We start from the raw sequence: 23,402 nt of genomic DNA on the forward strand, positions 1-23,402 counted from the left end.
TTATTCTCCTCCAGTTTCATTGTTTCCATTAACATGATTTTTTTTTCCTTTTTATAAAAATGTTCATTGTTTTCAGGCTTTCTATCATATTTGAGAATTCTCTGTATATGCAAATTTATGTGCTGGTAATATTGTTAGCTTGTTTGTAATGGCACAAGGGTAAAATTGTTCCTTTCCTTTTACAGGTAAAACTAAGTGCATTTTGGCACTTTAAGGTGTGACGTAGTAGTTAATGATTTAATTTTCGTAGTGGCAAAAATGTTGGGTAATTTTTTCCGATCCATTCAAGCATTGATAAACAAAGACCAGAGTTATCCATTACGTGTGTTGGTGGGATGTAGTAGGTGGTCCGCGAAATTAGTTAAAGCGCACATAAGCTTTCCTGGGCACTGTGGGTTTGGGAAGAGGAAAAAGAGAATTTTGACTTATTCATTAGAAGGCATTATTTTAATAAGAAAAACTGTCAAGTACTACTCGTTTTGTGAACAATTTGGGAGGGAAGAAGTATATTGTCATAACAAACGATGACATATAAATATGCGGAGCCACATGACAAATAGACAATGTAGATAAATGTGGCTAAAAGAAGCTATGCTTCTTTGCTCTTCTATCCCAACTACAAAAAACTGCTTTTTCATCTCTGCCACAAATATCCCATTTTCTTCATCTCCAAATCCTCCTTTCCTCCTCAGATTTCATACTTCTCACCGCGAAAATCTCCGTTATCTAAAATCTCTTGGAATTATTAAGCCTGGTACCAAAATCTATAAAACAACCCCATCCCCAGAATCCCTTTCCCAAATTTTATCCACTGTGAACTTCCTCAATTCCCAAGGCTTCTCCCAGGCTGATATATCCAGAATTGCTCTTGTTTGTGACCATGTATTTTCTCCTGAATTTAATGTTGAATCTGTATTTGATTTCTTCAAGTTTGATTTAGCTGCAACCCCAGGAGAAACTCAAGGTTTAATTCTTCGATGCCCTCAAATTCTTGAATCCAATGTCCAATTCTGTTTGAGACCAACACTGCTTTATCTTAAAGAATTAGACATTGGAAATTTGAACTTGCCAACAAACTTAAATGCTCATCTACTGAATACCCGAGTGGATAAATTGCAAGAAAAAGTTACATTTTTGCAGGGAATTGGGTTTTCTTATGAAGAATCAGCCAAGTTTTGTGCTAGATTTCCTGCTATATTTGGTTATAGCATTGAACACAACTTGTGGCCAAAGTATGAGTATTTGGCTGAGGGTATGAAGAGGGATATTGAGGAACTGAAACTGTTCCCTCAGTACTTTGCTTTCAGCCTTAGAAACCGGATTGTTCCTAGACATTTGCATCTCAAGGAAAGAAATGTTGCAATTCCCTTGAAAAGAATGTTGCTGTGGAGTGATCAAAGATTTTATGCTAAATGGAAATGATTTTCTTTATTCTCCTTCATGTCTTATTACATAACGTTGTATCTGTATTTTTTTGAAAGTGACGCAGTTGTCAAGTGGTGAAAGATTAATTTCATGTAAATATATTTCATCAGGTTGTCACAAATATAATGCATCGTCTTTAAATTAATCGGTCTTATTTGGTAGTTTATTCATTTTCCGATCCCGAACCCTTCCTTGCACAATTAAAGGTGTGAGAAGAGGGTCAAAGGACGGTGATTCAGACAAACTTCCAATTACACAAAGAATGAACCATCAAAATAGCAAAATTTAGAATGAATACAACAAGCATGGTGCCAACTTTGTATCTCGAACCAAGTACATCAGGTAACACTTTGACAATATAATGCAAAATATACGGACTAGAACTATCAACTCTTTCCTTCGAACCAAAAAAAAAGAGAACGAGAAAGTCAAATTTAGTGTTTGAATTACCCCAGCCGACTGACTCATTGAAGAGTACCTCGCAGTTCTGAACTGACCAAATTTACTTGGTAAAAAAAATTAAAATAAATCCACTTTCTATTACAAGTATTGATCTGAACTCATCTACAAAACTAGCCACTTGCAACAATTTCGTGAATTGCATCGCTGACAGATATATCTTCAGACCTAACAGCCAGTTTCATTGCAACCTCCTTTGGCCCACCGACTCCAAATGACAACCGAACTAGAACCTTTACATTGCCAATGTATAAACCAGATAATAAACATGTGTGTGATCTTGAATTGCTTGGGACTACCTCAGTACCCTGGAGAAACATCATAATAGAACAGTTTAGGATACCACATAAAGAGAAATACGCATAGTTGCTCAGAAAAGGTTCGACCCAAATATGAATTGTGTTCTAGCCAAATCTGTAAAGTATGCCCTTGCTTTAAAAGAGTTCTAGCAGAGTGTTTTGAGTTGATTAGAACCATGAATGAAAGACAAACCTCGCAAGGTTGCATGCCAAGAAGGCTGATAACTGCATTTACAGCTTCAGTTAGACCTTCCATTGGCCCGAGACCATATTCATCTATCTTTTCACAATCTGCTCCCAAACTCTCCCAGGCATTCCTAAAGTTGGACACTCCTACTTTTAGCATATAATCTGCTGAAACAACCTCAAGATCTTCTAGCTGGTACTCGTCTTCGACACCATCATCTTCAGCTTCACCAGTAGATGGATCCACCTAGTGTATCACCAAAAATTAGCATAGCATAACATCACATTGCATAGGAAAGATATCTTAGAAACAATTTGGCAAGATACACGGAGCTACATTTAATAATCAGAACAGTTGAATACTACAGACAGAAAAAAATCAGCAGTTCTATTTTTTTATCCTTTTGGAGGTTGGGCTGGGAAGGATTGCTAAAAAGTCACTCACTCCTCCTGTTGTTAGTTTGGTTGGGTCTAGAGTTCAATACTCTATCTGAATTATATACTTTAGGAGAAAAGGGTCCAAGAAAATAACACAAGTTTTTTCTGATGCAGCTATTATTTTGAACAGGCTGAGCTAATGATGCAGCTATTATTTTGAACAGGCTGAGCTAATGATGCAGCTATTATTATGGAAAGAAGACACCTTAGTCAAGATGCTCCACACAACTTACATGGCTTGCATAGTTGTTAACAAGTGATCACAATTCACAGCTCAAAAATCCATATCCAAACTAAAATATCAGATATAAGTCTCTATTCATAGACTATAGAGAAGATTTTTCAATACATACAAGTTACATGACTACCAGAAAAGCTAAACTACCAGACAGGAAAAGGAAAAAAAAGCTAAACATGGCCATCTCTCAAGTCATGACTCCATCCAGATCTGTTCACAAAATAATTCAGGAGAATTATACCTCTTTAACGATGAACCTTAACGTGTTTGAGAATTTCCCAACAGCAGGGACTCCTTCCGGTCTCTCAAAAGCCACAAATGTCTGCCCTGGGGTATCGTATGGAAGGGACTTGAGAGGTTTGGATGCTACTTCAGAAAATTCCTCAGCTTCAGAAGCATCTACTATAACACTGACCTGCAGCAGGCAAATAACACTTCAAAATGATGATCAGGTCAAATTAAAATGCAAGAAACTCCTCCAAAGAAAAGTTCAATACATTCTCCAGCAATTGTTCAGGAATAGTGTTGGTGCAGTTGTACTGGAACACGATATGACTGTCAAAAATGTGCTTGACAACATTAACTGCATATTCTGTTTCAGCTTCTGTTAGCTCCACTGGAGCAGATGACTGGTCATACATGGAAAAAAAATATTAGCTTAAACAAGTACAAAACAAATCACCTTAGAAAATAGGGAAAAGGGTCTGATATACCCCCTCAACTTTGCCATTTAAAGCTGATAAACCCCTCATTATAAAAGTGGCTAATATATACCCCTACTTATATACAAATGGCTCATATATACCCTTTTCCTCTAATGGAAGTGAAAAAAATTAATTTTAGTTTAATTTTTTAATTATTTATTTAAAAAAATATATAATCCCATATGGGTATATTTAATCCTCCTCAAACATATTTTTTTACTTTTTTTTGTTTCAATGACTAATTTAGATTTATTATTTTGATGGTCAAATTTATTTAAGTTTCACTAATATTCTTGTAAAATTTATTATAGACGACCCAATTTTTTTCTTCAAATACAAAAACTAAATTACAATATAGCCAAAAGAAATAGTTTTAAATTATAATATAGCCACAAAAAAATAGTTTTAAATTTGTTTTCTTTACACTAAGGAATGAAAGAAAAAAAAAAGAATAAGAAACTCTAATAATGATAATCAAAGAAGTCAAAAAATAATTTATGTATGAAAAAGATTAAAATATACCATGAACTTTGCTAGAAGAATCATATATACCCCTAAATGATTTTTTTAAAAATTAAAAGTCAAAAATATAAATTTAAAACTAAATTTTTCACTTCCGTTAAATGTAGGGTATGTGTGAGCTCATTTTGTAATGATAGGGATACATGTGAGCCGTTTGTATAACGGTAAGAGTATATATGAGCCACTTTCATAACGAGGGGCATATCAACTCCAAATGCCAAAGTTGAGGGGTAAATCAGGCCCTTTTCCCTAGAAAATAAATGATTATGAATATTGATCAACGAACCTTGAAAAGCTTCCCGTAACTGGCAAATTCTGGAATAGAGGACAGTAATCTTTCATACGCATCAACAGTGGAAGTGGGGGCCACCGGTGGAGCAGACAAACCAGTTGGCTTTTTACCAGGTGCTTTCTTCTCTGCCAAGGGTTGAGATTTAACTTCCTTAGGTACAGAATGAATATCAAATGCCTCCTCCGAGGGCTCCTGCCACCATTATAGAAAAACATGAGATAACAAATGCAAAAAGAACTAGAGATCATAATAGAGAGAAGCTACATACATAATTCTTCAAACTGGTTTCCAGATTGGTTAAAGGGACATCGAGTGAACCAAAAAGGAATTCTTTCACCTCTTCATCAGTTTCAACAACTGCACCATCACCACCAAGGGTATTCAAGTAAAGTGTAGCACGGTCACGGACCTGCCAAAAGATTGCAACACTTGTAAACTGAAAAAAGAATATGACACAAGTAGAAACATATATCGCAATCACAGACAGGAGCTAACTGAAAAATATTATAAACAAACAAAAACACATATCACAATCAGAAAAGACAATAGAGAACTATTCGTTTCAGATGATCTCTCACATATGTAGGTTGCTAAAAACAAGTACAACAACAACAACAACAACAACAACCCAGTGAAATCCCACTAGGTGGGGTCTGGGGAGGGTAAATAGTACGCAGACCTTGCCACTACCTCGTGGAGGTAGAGTGCTAAAAACAAGTACATGCAACAGAAACGAAATCTAAGTTACTAGCCATAAAGGAATTTAAAACATAGTTAAACAGTTAAGACAAGGAATACTTTCTTTCTAGTTTACATAGGAATGACCGAATGACAACAAGCTATGGGGGAGGGAAAAAAGAAGACAAACTGAAAGGCTCAACCATTTTTGGTTTGTAAAGGGAATTCTTATGAGTAAATGCCAACGAGTTCTGCAAATCCCAACACCATGAATGTTAATCAGGGAACTATGGAATAAATATGGAATCTTTGGCTATTTATTTTCCTTCCTCTTTTTTTTTTTTTTGGAGTGGAAACAACAATACTTAAGTAAGCACATGATTGCTCATAGTCATATATACAGGGCCCTAAATTTCACAAATCAATGAATGGTTCTCCTGATTAACATGAAAGGAAAAGGATAAAGCAAACATTAACAAAGTAATAAAGAATAAAAATAACCGAAGGCATGAAATCTAAAGACTAACCTCATCATCACTGTCAAACAGACAACGTTTCAACAGCACAAATATGCGAGGCTGCAGCATATTAAAAAAACAGTTTTAAAGTCAAAATGCAGCATTCAGTCATGACACAAACTGAAACCAGAACAATTCTACCTTTAATGAATCAACCAAGGCACCAAACTTCGCTAAGGTGCTCACTGCACTGGCCCGAACCGTTGCATTTTCAAGTATCACCCGATTATATATGTATCGGATGTACTTACTGGGGTCAGAGGTCTTAGGTCCTTCATTTCCAAGAAAGTGTAGTATCTATGGATAGATCGAGGTGAGAAATAAACAAATACAACATCACAGAAACCTAATGAAAACAAAAATTACAATGAAATAATGTGGATAGACAAGAAAACCAGGATTAGCAAGAAAAGAGGAAATTAACCTGAGTAGAAAGATATGTAAATTCACAGTCCTCAATGAATTCACATAGGTGAAGCAATCCACCTTCTTTAGCATCTGGGATATCTCTAATCAGGATCACAATCGAATCAACAATAGCCTTCTTGTACTCAAATCCACCTTCTTCCCTCAAAATATTGCTCAAGAAATTCATCCTATTGTTGTTAAAAACACACACACACACAAAATCCATGTCAAGTGACTGTTAAAAAGTAACAAAAAAAGATGTATCCCCCCCCTCCCCTTTTTTTTTGTATGTTAAGCTTTGCATACATATATTATATACTGATATCCAGGTGTTTCTAAGAGAAGTCCATGATTACTCACAATGATCTGTACTTAAGGGGGAACTTCAAACACAATGATCTAATGGCTTCCACCACCACTATCTTAAACTCATCAGCAATGTCAGACATGAAGTTAGTGATCTGCTTCATTAGACGATCAATGCTAGATTCATTCCCAGTCTTGAGTAGAGTTGTGATAGCCAGAGTTGCAATGCTCCTATTTTGATCAGAAATCAGACTCTCCATATCAATGTTGCAATTAGTCACAGCCATAGGATGTGTCATTGCCACCTATACATGGTTCAAAAATTGCAAATTAAGCTTCTTCAGTTACAAAGTTTAAGAAGGTAGTATTGTAACCAACCAGTACACTACTTTTAGTGGCATAAAAATCAATATCATAGAGAATTAAATTCAATATGTGTTTACAAAACAGAGATAGGGTTATCCTGATGTGGAAGCATTGGTTAGTGTGCATCATTCGACTAAATAATTAAATCACAGTTACCAAATTAATCATTCATAATAGAAGTAGTAGACCAATGAATACACAGATGAATCACCTTGTTCAAAGTGCGGACAGCAGCAAACCTAAGAACTGGCTTAGAAGAGCTTAAAAAGAGCTGTAGGACAGTAATAGCAGGAGTTAATTCTCGAGTAGTCACACCGTTAAGCTCTGTGATTGCCCTAGCTGCTTCAAAAATAACCATTTCTGCTTTGTGACGAAGGCAACTCTCTAAATAGTCATAGAATGGCCGATCTCCTGTTTGACTAATGCCAGATTCTCTAATAACCTGAAAATTTATCATTCCAACACACCATAAATAATCCAGGATTAGGATTTCTTTCCAGTAGGCAAAAGCCCAATCAAATAATTAGATTAATACTAAAACTGACGGGAAATGAGGGGGAAAAGAAGGCACCTGACTAGTATAGCGAATCAAAAGGCATTGAGCTAGAGGCGAGCGGACACTCCCTTTTGTCAAACTGGTAACTAGCTTGCTAACAGCTAAACGGTCATTTTGCCGAATCTGCAAAAGCAGAAAGAAAATCATATCAAGAGTGTGAACCTTGCACATGTAAAGACCCAGGAAAACATAACCTTCCATATGATCTATTACCACTTAATCTTCAAAACATTATAAGAACCCCCAAAAAAATGAAAGAATTAGTACTGCTGTGATTTTAATGAATAGTAGAATATGGAAAAATGCAACACTTTAGAAGGTGGTAGGAAACCAGAGATCAAAAGCATGTTTAAACCTGACCACTGAATGAAAGGGAACCCACAAGATATTTTAATATTTAAGAACATGAACCAACTACAGATATATGAGGACTAGTACTACTTCAATACAGTATACAACAACTACGCCTCAATCCCAAACAAGTTGGGGTCAGCTATATGAATCTTCATTTCTTTATTTAATCTTATATCATGTCATCATCATAATAAATAAAATATAACTGAAAATTACGTTAAAATTATATCAAGATAATGCTAATAATAATAATAATAAAAGTACTATATGAGTCTAAAACTTACCCTCAACTTCCATACTTAAATTTTTTTATGACCATGAAATCTATCCAGGGTAAACCCTCAAGACCAAGGGCGACTTTCGAAATTCAGGGATAATGGGTCCGCTCCTCTACCCTTCTCCACTTAAATATCAAGCTTAGTTTGCATGACATGGGGCTTGAACCCGTGACCTAAGTCACAAGTCCCCCAGCCTTTGCCACTTGAACCAACCCTTGGGGGCTTCAACACTTTAATTATGAGGTTTTACTCAATATGATTGTGTTAACAAACAAAAATTTCATGACATGAATAAAAATTCAAAGCAAAATTTTATATAATAAATAACATACCTGGTGCAACAGGGCCAGTGCATGGAACTGTACAAGAGCTGCCCTTGATTGAACAGCTTCTTGTACCTCATTGCTCCATCTTTTCACGATTTCTGGGTTTGTCTGTGAAAAGAAACATAGGCCAAGGAGAGTTAGGAAGATTCCACCAACCGAGCAAAAAATGAAAAAGGGTTCTTGAAACCTTACCTGAAGCAAATGGATTCCACTCACAAGGGCAGCACTTGCAACAACAGGGTTTTTGTCAACAATGGCTTGTTTCAAGTATCTCTCTATTTGGGTGAGAAGTGTCCCATCCGTGATTCTACAAAGGACACGAATAGCATTTGCCCGATACATATCAGTTCTGCTATTCATGTCTTTCATGAGAGAGCTCGTAACAATGATAACCTTTTGGAGGCAATGAAACCACATGTTAATTTCATTCATAGGAGGAGAATAACCTTAAAAGAAAAAAAGAAGAAATTAGGTATCTAACCTCGTCTGCGGAGGGAGAAAGCTCTTTAATTATCAGATACACCATTCTCCTGAGACCAATATCCTTTGACTGAAAGAGTTTTGTGACAGAAAAGAATACTTCTGTAGCCTCAACCTACAAATTAAAACAACTTAAGTGGCAGTCTCACAGGAAGAGAGTGAGAGAGAGAATGTCATCAAAGTGACATAAAGAGATAAGATGGAGCGACTGCTTACGTGGATTTCCCACGAAGGAGGTTGTAATCTCGCTACTTCCCCTTTATGTCCTAAGGGGGAAGGACTAAGAATTCTCAATTATAGAAAAGACAGAAATATTTAGTTTGCTTCAGTTTGCAAATTCAAAATGGCAATAAGAAGAGCCTCTTTTCAAAGATCCATATCATGGACGTGACAGAAAATCTATATGGGCTAAAACAAGAATTTACAACACTAGCAAATGGCTCCAGGAATATTAAAAAGGAAACATTGTAGAGCAAAGAAATGGTATGGTTCTAAATTGGGGCACCGAGATGAAGTAAAGAAAGGAGAAACACTTCAAGGAAGGGAAATTCTCTTTGATCCATTGCACATATTAGTCTGTTGTTTGACTACGTTCGATCAATTTGGCTAATCAACTTTAGTTTAAAGATGTACGCAATTTTCCCATATGACTAGCCAGATACATAAATTCCAAAATTGTAACTGCTGATCATTGCATAATGTGAAAATAATTCACGACCATATCAGACTAGTGTCTGAATAGCAGCATTGAGATGCTTCCGAGATCATTAATCATTAACATGAAAAAACATATCATACTGACACGCTATATGTAATGCATTACTGAAAATTACCCTTCAGTTCAAGCAGACATGCAATAGCATGTGATATTATCCACTTCCTTATTTTATTTTTTGACTAGGTAAAACACATGTGATATAACCTCCAGAAAACAAGACATGATCAGCTAATACCAATTCTATGTAGGGTCACAAAAATCCGGATAAAAGAATTGTTTTCTGAGGTGCAAAGTGAAGTAGAATTCATGAAAAAAAAATAACCTTCATCGTGCAAGAACAACTGAATACGCATATGGAGGAGTTACTCACAATCAAGTATTATCCCCGCAAATGAAAATTCAGAACCTTTATACATTTTCTCATAAAATACAGTTGCTTTATTATGATAGCCAACGTCACACATCTCTCTATTTCTTCAACGTTTCTCTATACTCTTTAAATGGTGGTTTGGGGCATTTAAATGGCAGCCTGGTGTACGAAGCACACTGCGTTCATGCAGGATTTCATGTGGTGTAGGCAGCCTACCCTAACACATTCATGGTTGATTCCACAGTTTGGGGCATTTAATTTGTAAAATGTCATTGTACAGTCATGCCAAAAAATAAAGGAATACATGTTTTACTGCCAAAACTAATAGCTCTAGAGCTAACCTTTGTAAACGCCTCGCCCTGATTCAGAAGATACAAAAGCTTTGTAATGACCTGAAGAACCGGAAAATAAAGGCAAGACGAACAAATTAGTCTAACCAGCTTGACATGCCACCAAAACAGAATGAGAGTTAATTTACTTTTGCACAGCATTTTTTATTTCAAAAAAATAGAACACCATACCTGAGAACATCTTCTTGCATCCAATTGAGGATCATTGAAAACCCTAGCTTCCTGAAGAACAGCACCCTTCTCAATCCCCATAAACGGGGAATAGTCCACTGTATTGTCATAGAAATCCAACATGGAAATGTCAATTCATCACTCAAACACATATTAAATCCTACTTTAGATAGATCTGAGCAGAAAACGACTATTCTACAGTGTAAAACTACACAGTATAATCCTCGCAAACTAACTTCCCCAACATCATTCAAGCACACACATACCGCACCTCTTTTGGATCCTAAAATTTTAATATACCGTATAGATATTTATCACTGAATTACGTATTTGCAGCATTGAGAATAGCTGTCAGAAGGAAATGAGAAAAAATGGCAAGTAACAAAAGCTGTTTCACAAGTATTCCACCGTAATCAGACTCACTATCGTCCAGATTCACTTGAGCACAAAAACAATCAACGAAGAATATAATCCACAATGCAGATCTATACTCAGCCTCAATCGAAAATCACAAGCGAAAGCAACAATCCAATCAATTAAATGCAAAACCACCGACAAATTAACATGAGGAATGAAACAAAAGCTTGTGCTAAAATTCAAATAAAAATCGTACTTTCGTCATCGCGATCGTCGTCCTTCTTCACCAAAGGCTGAGCCATTTCTGAGACGACAGCTGAGATCTGTAAGGATACAGATAAATAGAAGTGTAACCGAGTCGGATCGGAAAGTAATCGGAAAAAGGTGGGATCGGTTCGGTGAATGAAGAACACAAAGTGATTGAATATATTTATATTGCGTAGCAGCGAATCGAATTACAGATCTCTCGATCTCCCCTCGGACGTACAAGTTCAGTGAAGAGGGTTATAACTTATAAGGGTGAAATATTAAACCGGATCCGGTTTACCCGAAGACTATTTTACATTTACAGTTGAAGAAAACGGAGGCTAGTAACCAATGGGATGTGTACACGACATACCATGAAATAAATTTCCTTCGTTCGCTGAAAAAAAAAAGGAAAAAAGGAGTAACTTATAATATACGGAAAATGGTCCAATATCTTTAAAATATGAGTAATATTTTTTGAAAGTTAAAATTTCATTATGATAACTGATAAGTTAAATTTTTTGTTAGTTTTTCAAGTTTGAAAACTCATCTTAAACAAATTAAAATTCATTTTGATATATATAATCAATAGTATTATGAAATCTTTTTTTAAAAAAAAAATAATTTATAGCCAAACAAATCCTTACAATCTCTCACCAAGAAATATATATGACCAAATAAATTTGAAATGTGTACTTTGAAGGTACTTGAGCTTCAAAAAGTTATCTTAGTAGCAAAGAATCAATTCTCAACCATGAAAGATTATGCTTGGATAACACCTTCTACAAATTCTATCTACTATTAGAATGAAATTGATGTATGAGAACAAAAACATTTCATGCTATTTCCCTAGTTGTTTGTAATTTATTTTTTTTAGTGGAATCGTTTGACAATAAATATAATTGAAATTAGACACAATGAGTATTTTTAAACTTTGAAAAGATGATAAATAGTATTTGAAAGTGAATATCTACACATTTAAGGAATTATCTTTTTTCGTTATAACAAGATTAGTTATATATTCTAAGTTCGTCGAAAATTTAATTAAAATGCACATCATCTTAAGTATGCACTAATATATTTCCATAGAGATCTGGGCTCGGATAGTCGTGTTCATATTGATGAAAAGTCTAAAACAATTGTCATCATTTGTTTTTATTAAGATTAATATGTCTGAATTTAAACACACATCTAAATATTAAGATACTGTATTAAGATTTGAATACTAAATAAACTTATATTATTATTTGCTCAACATCTTAATAATCAAACTTATCTTTATTTAAGAATTATACTTAAATAAATAAATTAATTATATATGTGTGTGTGTGTATGTATGTGTGTGTGTGTGATGGGTGTCAAATGAGGATTGAATTGGGAGATGGTGGTGGTTGTTGATAGTAGCTAGTGATGATATGGCTGATATTAGTAATTAATAGTGGTTGTTGATCGTGGTAATTGATATTGTCAAGTAATTGTGGTGGATGATAGTGATAGTTAATGGCGTTGGTGAATGATGAAAGCGGATGACGTTATATAGCGGTGGTTGATAGTTGTAATAGTGAATTGTAATGGTGGTTGGTGGCAATGATTGTAAATGATGGCTAATGGTGGTGAATGGTGATGATTGATTGGGTTTATGCCATCGATGGTGGTTGTGGATGATAGGTGATGGTTAACAGTGAAAGTGAATGGAGTTATGGTGAACTACCATATTTTAGAAAACCCTTGAATAAACATTTTAATGATATTAAGACTTTGTTATGGATTTTAATCATTTGAATCTATTCATACCCATTAAATGGTTGTAAAAATTTTAAAACAAGCTACACGCTTAATGAAATATTGTATGAATAATAAGATTCATATCTAAAAATCAAACAGACTTAATGACTTGAGATTTGAATTAAATTATCATTCATTCATGGCAAACAATGAGACTATATGAACAATAGGGGTTGATGCTTGCCTAGAAAATATCAATTACACATCTAAAAAAAGCGAATTAAACAGTATAACACCAACGAATTTGTATTGTGCGAACTAAATGCACATCAATTATTTCTCCAATTTTAACAAAATTTGATGACTAACTCATGAAGAATTCAAACATAAAATTGCAATCACCTAAGTTTCATGATAGAAGAATATTATTATTCCACCAAGAGACCAAACTTAAGTACCTAAAGCATCTTTGCGAATTGCGATTAAGTTCAATTGGTCAATGATTGTGTGTTGTATCTACAATTTCATAATTATACATAAATAAATACAATTTATAATTATATGGAGAATTGAAGTAACCATCCTTTTTTCTGTCAAGAGCAATAATTTTGATTAAGGGCTATATTGTTTACTTCTTGTTTTGACGAAATTCACGAGATTCACCGTTCTCACTGCTTGAGTATTCTTGACTCGACATGCTAGATTTTCTGAATTTCTTTAAATCATATGAACCTCCATCTGGTTCAGAACTTCCAGAACTGAGAGTTGCACTGTGACCCAATTTTCCTCCCTCATTCAAATCGTCCAAGGTAACATCATCTTCTAAAGCACGTACAACCTAATAATATGTAAAGTGATTCATTGATTAGTATTTTTCAACGATATTATTAGATTACCTATTTATATTTCAAAGGAAAGTATAGTAATATAATCACAATAAAAACAACTAAGAAAAGTTGCACCAAAATAAAACATTACTTCAAATTTACTCACCAAAAAAAATATAGTAACGGTTAAGAAAAATCAAGAGATAAACTAACCTGGCTCATTTTTGGACGTCTTTTTGCAGAATGTCTGATTGTTGCAGCAGCACATGCCACCATACATAACATTTGTTGGGCATCAAAGTTTCCCTCTAAGCGTGGATCTATTAATTCATCATAATTTCCGCCTTCTGTTGCACGAATTAAAATAGGTCTTGCCTGCATATAAACCGGTAGCATAAATTAAAACATGTCACATAAAAAATTGAATAAATTAAAACGGAGGGGTACATACCCATTCAACTAAAGTATCGTCGTCACCATCCATGTCAATTGGACGACGTCCAGTTATAAGTTCCAAAAGCATAACTCCGTATGAATAAACATCAGACTTTTCAGTTAGCTTTCCGCTTGAAGCATACTCTGGTGCTAAGTACCTATTAATCAATACACACAAATAATTACACTTCAATTATTTCATTCTAATTGAACGTAATACATTACTTTCAAAATTTTAAAAAAATTAGGTACACATTTCAAGAAAATACTAGCATTAAAACAGTAGAAGATAAAACTGGAACGGAGCTCTTGTGGTTGATTTATAATATGATCACTCAATTAATAGAAATCAACTCAAAGATTTTATAAACGCTAACATAGCAAAATAAAATAAATTAAAGATGTTATTTTTAAAAAATATTTTAAAATATGCTCACCCAAAAGTTCCCATGATACGGGTGGATACATGAGTATGGTTGTCAGATGAGAGCTTAGCTAGTCCAAAATCAGCCACCTAATAAAAATATTGTAAGAATCAAGAGATTGAGTTTTTCTGTATCTAAGTGAAATTAAAATTCCTCATATAATTGGTATTTTTATAACATAGAAATACCTTTGCTTCAAAATTTTCGTCCAATAGGATGTTTGCAGCTTTGATGTCTCTATGGATAATTTTAGGGTGACCTATAATTTATACAAAATAAGAACAAAAAAACTTAGATATGAAAATACACGTATATAATATAAGTCAAATAGTGAAAAAAAAAACAATAAAAAAAATTCAAAACTTACAATCTTCATGAAGATAAGCAAAACCTTTGGCAGCTCCTAATGCAATTCTGTGTCTTGTATTGAAATCCATAGGAGGACGACCAGATCCTAAATGAATTCAACAAACAAAATATGAGATAAACTCCAAACACCAAATAACAAAAGTTATTTTTCAAAAAATGCTAAGTATAATGATAAATAAATATATATATATATATATATATATATATTATTTTTTTATTTTTTTTATTTTATATTTTTAATTTGATATGTTATATAAACCCATAATAATAATAATAAAATTTATTAGGTACTAAAATCTTGTAAATAATAAATAAAACTTGATAAAAATTGGACCTATTGGGTTATGATCCGTTTTGACTCAAGCTAATTTTGGTTTGTTGTCTTAATCTGTTTTAACTCAACCCGCCCAATTATCACACTAATCAAAATGACTTTAAATTTTGTGGTCTTTAAAGAGTTGTCAAAAAAGAAGAAGGAAATAAACAAACTTTTTTTAAGGGATGACAAACATATTAAAACGGATTGAGTAATATGTTTGAAAATAAAATATATACATACCATGAAGGTGATCTTCAAGAGTGCTATTAGCAACAAATTCATAGACCAACATCCTTTGAGATCCAGCAATGCAATACCCAACTAAAGACACAAGATGTCGATGATGTACACGACTAATAATTTCAACTTCTGCTTGAAACTCTCTTTCTCCTTGTCCACTATTAGATTTCAAACTTTTTACAGCAATTTCTTTACCATTAGGCAACACTCCTTTATGTACATATCCAAAACCACCTTGTCCCAATAGTTTGTCTTTAGTAAATCCTCCAGTTGCAACTGCTAAGTCATCATAAGTGAAACTACTTTGATTATAACCAAGAGCCATTGCTGGATGTGGAGGTGGTTGAGCAGGTTGATGTGGACCAGAGAAAGCCGCCGAGCTCATTTCACTACTACTCATCATCGGTGGTGGTGGTGGTGGTGCTATTGGCCAACTATGCTCTGAACTTACTTGACCACTCCCTGCCAACCGCCAAAAAGATGAATTTTATTAAGGATGGTCAAAATTTAATATATACGTATAAACATGATTGCGTACCTGGAGGAGGCATCTTGTGAAATTGGTCAGTTGATTGAAGTTTGTTGTTAGTCTGCCAATTGTTGGTATGTTGTCCAGTGTTGTTATAGTAATGATTATCTGTATAATACATAATGCAGGTTAGAATAGAGGGAAAATGAATTAGCAAAGATATCCCTACCACCTCTGCCACGCACTAGGCAAGCCTTATGCTACAGGCTCGACTCAGAAGGCATTGAGGGGATCAATCACCCTCCAAACCAACTGAGTCATCCTGAAGGACTCGAGGAATGATATTGTAACACAAGCTTTCTCAAAAGAGTGATTGTCTAATCAAGGGTGACATTATATTGTGGATGGACATGCCTATAAACCAAATAGGTATACTTTCACATCTTCTTTTCTAATGTAATATATTATGTCAAAATTAAAGCATATGATAAAATAAGAAAATAAAGATAAGAAGTATACTCATGGCTCCATGAGAATTGTCTCTGTAGTAGCCCATTTGATCATGCTTTCTTTTCTTTTTCCGCTTACAACAAGAGATGAGGAAAACTAGCATGACAAGAAATAATAATCCTGCTCCAGCTGCGACTCCGATCCTGAGTGCTGCTTTGCTATCCTTACTGTCTGACTTTGCTGATTGAGGCTTTGGAGGGGCAAGAGGTCTAGAGTTTGGAGAAAAATGTGATGGTGGAGAAAATGGAGGAGGAGGAGGAGGAGGAGATGATCCTCCTTTTGATGAGTCTGATGATTTTGGTGGAGAACGTGACTTGTTATCGTTGTTATTGTTATTATTACTGTTGTTGTCATCGTCGTTGTCGTTGTCGTTGTCGTTGTTACTGTTGTTGTTACCATTGTTGTTATTACCATTGTTGTTGTTATCATTTGAAGAAGAGTTATTATCTTTTCCAGATGACGAATTATTGTTATTAGAAGGAGAAGATTGAGAGTTTGAATTATTATTGTTATTGTTATTATTGTTGTTGTTATTATTGTTATTATTTGAAGAAGAGGAGCTATTATCTTTTCCAGAGGATGAATCGTTGTTAGAAGGGGGAGATTGAGAGTTTGAATTATTGTTATTGTTGTTACTATTATTATTATTATTACTATTACCATTAGAAGAAGAGCTATTATCTTTTCCAGATGATGAATTGTTATTTGAATTATTTGGTGGAGATGATGATGAATTTGATGATGGAGAGTCCCCATTCGATGACGAAGACATTTTTACAAAGGTCTTTGTCACGATCTGCGTTAGAATAAGTTACGCAGGTTCCGCCGATCTCCCAAGTATTGATTCCTGTTCATTAAAAATCCAAACAAATTTAACTTTTTCTATCCGAAAATTCACGAAAAATATTCAATAAAATAACAAGAAAACATGAAACTAAATCACAATCAATGATCTCATTATTGAAACATTATCATTTATTTCATAACGAAGAGAAAATTATTACCATACGGAATCAATACTTCATATAATTATTTCGTAAATGATATCAGAAGCCTTAATCTTAGAAAAATAAAGATTAAAAAGATGAAACTGTAAAGATGAAAATACAAACTCAGGAGAAAAGAAATATGATACCTTTAGGAGAAAGGCAGTGAGGAATCTCAAAGAAAGAAAAGTAAAAACATGTTGCATAATAATAAAATTTACCATGAAACTAAGAGATGTTTTTTCATCCTCATACTCCTCCTAAAATAAGGGAACTAATCACTACATTTAAAGAAAAATCACTACATTTAGTTAATGCTTATTTTATTAATCCTAATAAATTAAAGGACTGAATTTATGGAGAAAAAACTTGTATATGATTTAAATAGTTTTTTCTAAACATTTTATTTGTCAAATTAAACGAATAATTTTGTTTTCACTTTTTTTATTATATAATTTGATTAATCTAGTTTGATGTCAGCAATTTACCCAAACAATTAGTTAGTGCTTTTGAAGTATGAATTATTTTGTGTGTGTGCCATTCTACGTTTGACCACACATATGACGTTTTTCTCCATTTCTTACGCTTTACTGTTTCATGTAAAATGTCAACCACATAATTAATTTATAAAAAGAAATTCCAAAGTAGTTTGGTTATTTTTGACATTTATAGGCTGAAAATAAATTCTACCTAAGGCGTTTAATCATAGAAAAAAAATTAAAAGAAAAAAATTAAGATGTGTTATCAATGTTATCATCCAGCGCTGGAGGCTTAGAAGTTGCCATTACAAAAAATCTATTAATTTCTTAATTTTTTTATTAACAAAAGGAAGAAAGATTTGAGTACATTTATTGCAGCATACAAAAATAAAAAGAATATATAATTTTATAAAAATTAATCAATCGTTAATATTAACAGTAACTAGTTATTTTTAACATAATATTTTTACATGGTACGAATATTATCTTCATGTCAAACATGAATCTTTTTCTCGTAGAAATAAGTGATGAGATTTTCTTTTATTTTTTATTTTACAAAATATAAATTATGAGTTAATTTTTACATTTTTAAAAATTTTGAAATCATTATTTGAAATCTTAAATCATACTTTTGGAAAAGTTGAGATTTGAAATCATGATCCCAAATTACACTAGCGTTTGGCCATAGATTTTCAAATATTCTTGGCAAATATTATTTTGGTGAAAATTTGGGTGAAATTTCACCACGTGTTTGACCATAGTATTTGAGAAATATATTTCACTTTTTTAGAAAAATATGATTTATACCCATAAGTTTTAAAAACTATCAATACTAACCATAAGTTTGTATTACAAGTCAATTAGATCTTTGTTGCAACAAATAATAAGTAGTGTCCATGATACTAGAGCAATGTGATAGTTTGGAGTGAGTGCAACAAGCATCATTTCATACATCGTAAAGTAGACAAAGCACATGATTTTGTTACCATGAGCCGATTGTTCATCATTTTCATCAACAACCATATCATCACTTTCATAATCGCTGGATATTTCATCACTACTTTGGTGTTTACGTAAAAAATTATGTAATACAACGCAAACAACTACTATAGAGGATGTTTTTGGTAAAAATAAAAGTTTGGTGTAAAATTTCAATTTTCGAAAGATCCCAAATAATGAGATTTGGCCCAAATATTAGTGTATTTGAGAATTTGGGATATTTGCCAAATAATGGCAAATTGAATGAACAAACACTATTTGTTAAATTTTCCCCCAAATATTATTTGGAAAATCTATGGCCAAACGGGCCCTATATGTGACTTCAGTACAAAAATAATATTTCCAAATTCGAATAGTGATAAGTGAGAACCAAATTGGGGCCAACCCGACCCGGGCAGGCGGAAAAAGGTTAGTTGACTGTTTATTGCCCAGCTCAAGTATAATCCATTTCAATACTACGGAATACTATACAACAACTGGGCAATCATTTTTCTACTAGAAACGTCTCAAATTGCCAACTGTCTCTGCTCCTCACGCCACACACGGAGAGACAAACACGCGCGGAGCTCTCTGTGTTCAGTCTCTTCTCGTCAGATCGAGTCAGCTGAAGATGCCTTCTCGCCGGCGAACGCTTTTGAAAGTCATCATCCTCGGCGACAGTGGGTCAGTTCTCACCGTATTTGTCAATATAGATACTAAATATATTACTGTACAACTTTCTTCTGTTCTGTACTGTTTTAGGGTTCAGTTACTCATGATTCATCGCTGTTCATGTTCATTTTGCTTGGCCTGTTAACGGATTGATTTTATAATTGAATTTGAGTGTTCCATTACGGTGATCTGGGATTGGGATAGAACGGAATGATTAGAGACGATTCGTGCATACAGTAGGGTCTAACTAGTTGGCAATTGAGGCGTTGTTGATTTGATTATTTGACTTTTCGTGATCTAAGTTCAAGCAGTTGCTTAATTTTCAGTATTTGCCCATTAATCACCCCTCTTTGTGTTTTGCAGGGTTGGAAAGACTTCGTTGATGAATCAGTATCCTTTTAAGCTTTGTAACCTAGTATTGCTCGATTAATCACCAGTCCAAGAGTATTGTGAAAAAACAGCTTGATTCACTTTCCAGATGCAATTATACCTTATAATTGAATTGCCTTATTGTCTGCCTTAAATGATTCTTTATAGATATGTAAATAAGAAGTTCAGCAATCAGTACAAAGCAACTATTGGAGCTGATTTCTTGACAAAGGAAGTGCAGTTTGAGGATCGGCTCTTTACTCTACAGGTTAGTTAGATAGCGTCTCATTGATGTGTATTAGTGTATGAAATCAACCAACCTGATTTTCCTGTATCAAATTGTCAATTCTAGGTTTGCTATATTACTTATTTCATCTGTGATTCCTCGTAACAACTAGAGAGATGGAGGGGGTTTTCCTGTGATTCACGTATGAAGACAAACTACCACACAAGTTATCTGAGAATAATGACAAATTGAACTATACTTAAGTGTCATGCTGTTGATTGTGTAATTGTGTTTATGAGGGGTTGCAACACTCGGTTTTTTAATTGCAGCCCATCACTTCCTTTGCTTTAGATTTTGTTCCTTTTCTTTTATGGGTTGAAATGTTCAGTGTGTTTGTTGGAGTTTGGACATGTTTTTCTCTTTCAAGTATACGAGAATCATCTTTAGCCATCTTCATTAAGAAGCAACTAAATGGGAGGAAAAGAAAAAAAGTCAGGATAAGGGAGGTCCATTGGTGACTTTGTAAATGGCATGCTAGAGTGATTGTCTAAATTCTCTTAGCCAAAAAAGAGGATGCATGTGAGTCGAATGTCAGTTTCTTATGGAAGATTAGGACTGATTTATCTCTGAAATATGTGTAGGTATATCAATGTCTCCAATACACGTGCTGGGAAAATTCTCATATGGGAGATTCTCTGTACTTTGAATGAATAACTGTGGCTATAATCCATACTAAGCTGCTTTCTGAATTAAGGCATTTGTTTTGGATATAAGAAGATAGAAGTAATTTACATGCATTGATCTCCTAGAAATACTCTGTGCATGATGATATTTTTATTAATTGTATCAAGCGAAATAAACTTTTCAGCTTTGTCACCCTTCTGCTCTTTTAGTTTGAGTTTTGTGGCTTATATGGTGATAATTAGGTAGATTCATATATGTGTTAGTAATTAAGGAGAAGAGACTCATGCTGCATCTTCACTCCCAGTTTGTTTTCCTCATTCAGAATCTTAAAGTATAGTTCAGCTTCCTTGACCCCCTCCTCCAGAATTTAAAAAGGAAAAACAATATTTAATTTACAGTTGCTTACCTCTTTTTCCTAGTTATTCCTGTCCTTGTCCTTTGGTTTGGTTCAATTCTATTTGTGGATCCAATGCAATGAAACGGATAGATATGCATTGCCTTGCAGATATCTTTTTTGTTTTTCAAAATATCCAATCTAGAGAACTCATGGTACATCCAATTCACTTCTCACTTGGTCAAGACTTCCATCTCTCTCTCAAATTTACTCTTTGGTTCTTATAAGTTTGATATCTAGAAACATGCTCTATTGTTTTTCAGCTTGAAAATGATGTCGTAATTCCAAACATCTGCATGTATTAGGTTTGGTATTGGGGAGAGGTAGTTGGTGGTTGTATTACCAGTTTTAATGTTTTACTCATGGATATTTCAACCTGGCCCGTTTCCTGCTCTAACTTTGATATTTCTGGTTGTCCAGATTTGGGACACTGCTGGCCAAGAGAGATTTCAGAGTCTTGGTGTTGCTTTCTACCGCGGTGCTGATTGTTGTGTCCTTGTTTATGATGTAAATTCAATGAAGTCATTTGAAAACTTGAACAACTGGAGAGAAGAGTTCTTAATTCAGGTATTTCTTCTTTATTTGCCTCTGATTGTTTACCCTGTACTTCTTCTTTATTTCCCTCTGATTATTTACCCGTTACTTCTTCTTTATTTGATTCTATTGTTATCAATTCACATTATTAACTATTTATAGGCTTATAGCCCTATTTTGCTTCTGGCTTAGATGAAGGCTTAATGAGCTTTTCCCTCTTGGAGCTTGTTTTGTTTCATCTTTCTTGAGTTGCTAATCCAGTGCTCCTCCCTTTTGTTATAGCCACTGGTATTTGTTGGTGCCACCATTTACTTGTTTTGATCTTTCTGCATAGGATCTCACATACAGATTGTTGTTAAAAATGATAAAATTAGTTGTTTGGTATCTTCACCTGACACTATTTTTTCTTGTTGAACAACTACTCTGTAATCTCCGAATGAATTTTCTGCAGGCAAGCCCATCTGATCCAGAAAACTTTCCATTTGTCGTGCTGGGGAACAAAGTTGATGTTGATGGTGGAAATAGTAGAGTGGTAAGTTCCTGGTCCAACAAATTGTACATTGTCCCAATTCTTCCTCTTTGTGCTCCCTTGTCTGTTGCTCTCACCTGTTCACTTCTTTGGTAAGCCGCCTATAGGACTACTATCGTTTCATACAGAAAACAACTTTGCTTCCATAGAGGTATTTTATTCTTTTTCTTCACTTAAAGATACTTGTCTGCTCTGTTTTAGGTGTCTGAGAAAAAGGCTCGGGCCTGGTGCGCTTCAAAGGGTAACATTCCCTACTTTGAAACTTCAGCTAAGGAAGGAACCAACGTAGAGGAGGCTTTCCAATGCATTGCTAAGAATGCCCTGAAGAGTGGAGAGGAGGAAGAAATGTAAGTTGAAACATTATTTATACTAATTGTTGTCCATAAGATTCTAGCAGCATGGTGCACACAAAAATATTTATCTTCCCAAAAAAGTGTCACGTGATCACGTCAGTTGGGGACAACCTAAAAATAATGTTGGACTGGGGAATGAGGGATGTCAAAATGTGGGCGAGTAATTTTGTAGGATCTATTTGTCTTGGCGCAGCTGCTTGGCAAGCCGTATAAGCCCTGTGCCTTCTGACCGATTCTGGTTTACATAATTGTTTTCTCTGGTCCCATATCTTTCCTCTGGCGTTTTCCCAAAGGAATTAGATTATCAATTTTTGTTAGGCTAAACTGTTTGTGGGCAAGCGATGTTAACATGCAAACAGGGGATATTATGAGCTGTGCAAGATTAATACCGTGACTATAAATTGTTTCAGTACTAGATATTTATTACTTTTATACCATGATACTGATCTATTTCTTTTTTCTGCCGCAACTTTTTTATGGTAAAGATATTTGCCCGACACCATTGATGTTGCCGCTAGCAGTCAGCAGAGGACAGGTGGATGTGAGTGTTAAACAGTTCACAATTTTCGAAGTGATGATAAATCTTGCAGCTCCAAAAAAAATTGGATTCCTTTAGCCCTCGCTTTATTGTTTGCTTCTCATGGTCTTCTTTTCCTGGTAAATTCTCAAGTTGTACCTGTATATGCTTTTGCACGGGGATCTTGGTGCTTGAATTCTATTGGTGCTACTTTCACTTTGATAAAACTTCAAGATTTGTTGCATTCGTATTCACCTCTCTGGTGAAAGCTCTTGCTTTACAATAATATTTTCAGTTGATCTGTTTTACCTCACAAA

At 34.4% G+C, this 23,402-nt stretch overlaps 4 protein-coding genes across 4 annotated transcripts; 2 read left to right on the forward strand and 2 right to left on the reverse strand.

Moving 5' to 3' along the window:
* The first annotated feature begins 522 nt into the window (after positions 1-522).
* Positions 523-1,845, forward strand: LOC125868238 (transcription termination factor MTEF1, chloroplastic). Its single transcript, XM_049549139.1, is given in 1 exon segment — positions 523-1,845. A coding segment is annotated over 1 exon segment (885 nt). The 5' UTR covers positions 523-537; the 3' UTR covers positions 1,423-1,845.
* Positions 1,702-11,312, reverse strand: LOC125857980 (coatomer subunit gamma). The gene is made up of 18 exons (XM_049537993.1): positions 11,056-11,312; positions 10,443-10,540; positions 10,263-10,313; positions 8,835-8,948; positions 8,546-8,746; positions 8,360-8,461; positions 7,411-7,518; positions 7,051-7,281; positions 6,528-6,778; positions 6,184-6,355; positions 5,901-6,056; positions 5,769-5,819; positions 4,832-4,972; positions 4,558-4,755; positions 3,543-3,674; positions 3,287-3,460; positions 2,377-2,616; positions 1,702-2,192 (listed from the first exon to the last, which is right to left on the reverse strand). The coding sequence occupies exons 1-18, from the start codon at positions 11,099-11,101 to the stop codon at positions 1,998-2,000; spliced, it is 2,661 nt and encodes an 886-aa protein (XP_049393950.1). The 5' UTR covers positions 11,102-11,312; the 3' UTR covers positions 1,702-1,997.
* A 2,083-nt stretch (positions 11,313-13,395) lies between these two features.
* On the reverse strand, positions 13,396-17,662 carry LOC125859659 (putative proline-rich receptor-like protein kinase PERK6). The gene is made up of 10 exons (XM_049539809.1): positions 17,500-17,662; positions 16,374-17,211; positions 15,924-16,022; positions 15,386-15,847; positions 14,825-14,911; positions 14,646-14,716; positions 14,470-14,546; positions 14,049-14,190; positions 13,811-13,972; positions 13,396-13,608 (listed from the first exon to the last, which is right to left on the reverse strand). Exons 2-10 carry the CDS (start codon positions 17,134-17,136, stop codon positions 13,399-13,401), a joined length of 2,073 nt encoding a protein of 690 aa, XP_049395766.1. The 5' UTR covers positions 17,137-17,211; positions 17,500-17,662; the 3' UTR covers positions 13,396-13,398.
* A 1,658-nt stretch (positions 17,663-19,320) lies between these two features.
* LOC125870789 (ras-related protein RABG3f) lies at positions 19,321-23,402 on the forward strand. The gene is made up of 7 exons (XM_049551678.1): positions 19,321-19,491; positions 19,843-19,869; positions 20,017-20,116; positions 21,573-21,719; positions 22,138-22,218; positions 22,417-22,562; positions 23,054-23,402. The coding sequence occupies exons 1-7, from the start codon at positions 19,439-19,441 to the stop codon at positions 23,118-23,120; spliced, it is 621 nt and encodes a 206-aa protein (XP_049407635.1). The 5' UTR covers positions 19,321-19,438; the 3' UTR covers positions 23,121-23,402.

Source organism: Solanum stenotomum, chromosome 1, assembly GCF_019186545.1.
Source record: "Solanum stenotomum isolate F172 chromosome 1, ASM1918654v1, whole genome shotgun sequence".
Lineage (NCBI taxonomy): Eukaryota > Viridiplantae > Streptophyta > Magnoliopsida > Solanales > Solanaceae > Solanum > Solanum stenotomum.

Coding starts and splice junctions, on each gene's coding strand:
- LOC125857980 (XM_049537993.1), bottom strand. CDS start 11,101: ATGGCTCAGCCTTTGGTGAAGAAGGACGACGATCGCGATGACGAAA. Junction 7,282..7,410: donor TGATTCGCTATACTAGTCAG/GTGCCTTCTTTT, acceptor ATAAATTTTCAG/GTTATTAGAGAATCTGGCAT. Junction 5,820..5,900: donor CCTTGGTTGATTCATTAAAG/GTAGAATTGTTC, acceptor AATATGCTGCAG/CCTCGCATATTTGTGCTGTT.
- LOC125859659 (XM_049539809.1), bottom strand. CDS start 17,136: ATGTCTTCGTCATCGAATGGGGACTCTCCATCATCAAATTCATCATCA. Junction 15,848..15,923: donor TCACAAGATGCCTCCTCCAG/GTACGCAATCAT, acceptor GGCGGTTGGCAG/GGAGTGGTCAAGTAAGTTCA. Junction 13,609..13,810: donor GACGTCCAAAAATGAGCCAG/GTTAGTTTATCT, acceptor ACATATTATTAG/GTTGTACGTGCTTTAGAAGA.
- LOC125870789 (XM_049551678.1), top strand. CDS start 19,439: ATGCCTTCTCGCCGGCGAACGCTTTTGAAAGTCATCATCCTCGGCGAC. Junction 19,870..20,016: donor AAGACTTCGTTGATGAATCA/GTATCCTTTTAA, acceptor GATTCTTTATAG/ATATGTAAATAAGAAGTTCA. Junction 20,117..21,572: donor ATCGGCTCTTTACTCTACAG/GTTAGTTAGATA, acceptor CTGGTTGTCCAG/ATTTGGGACACTGCTGGCCA.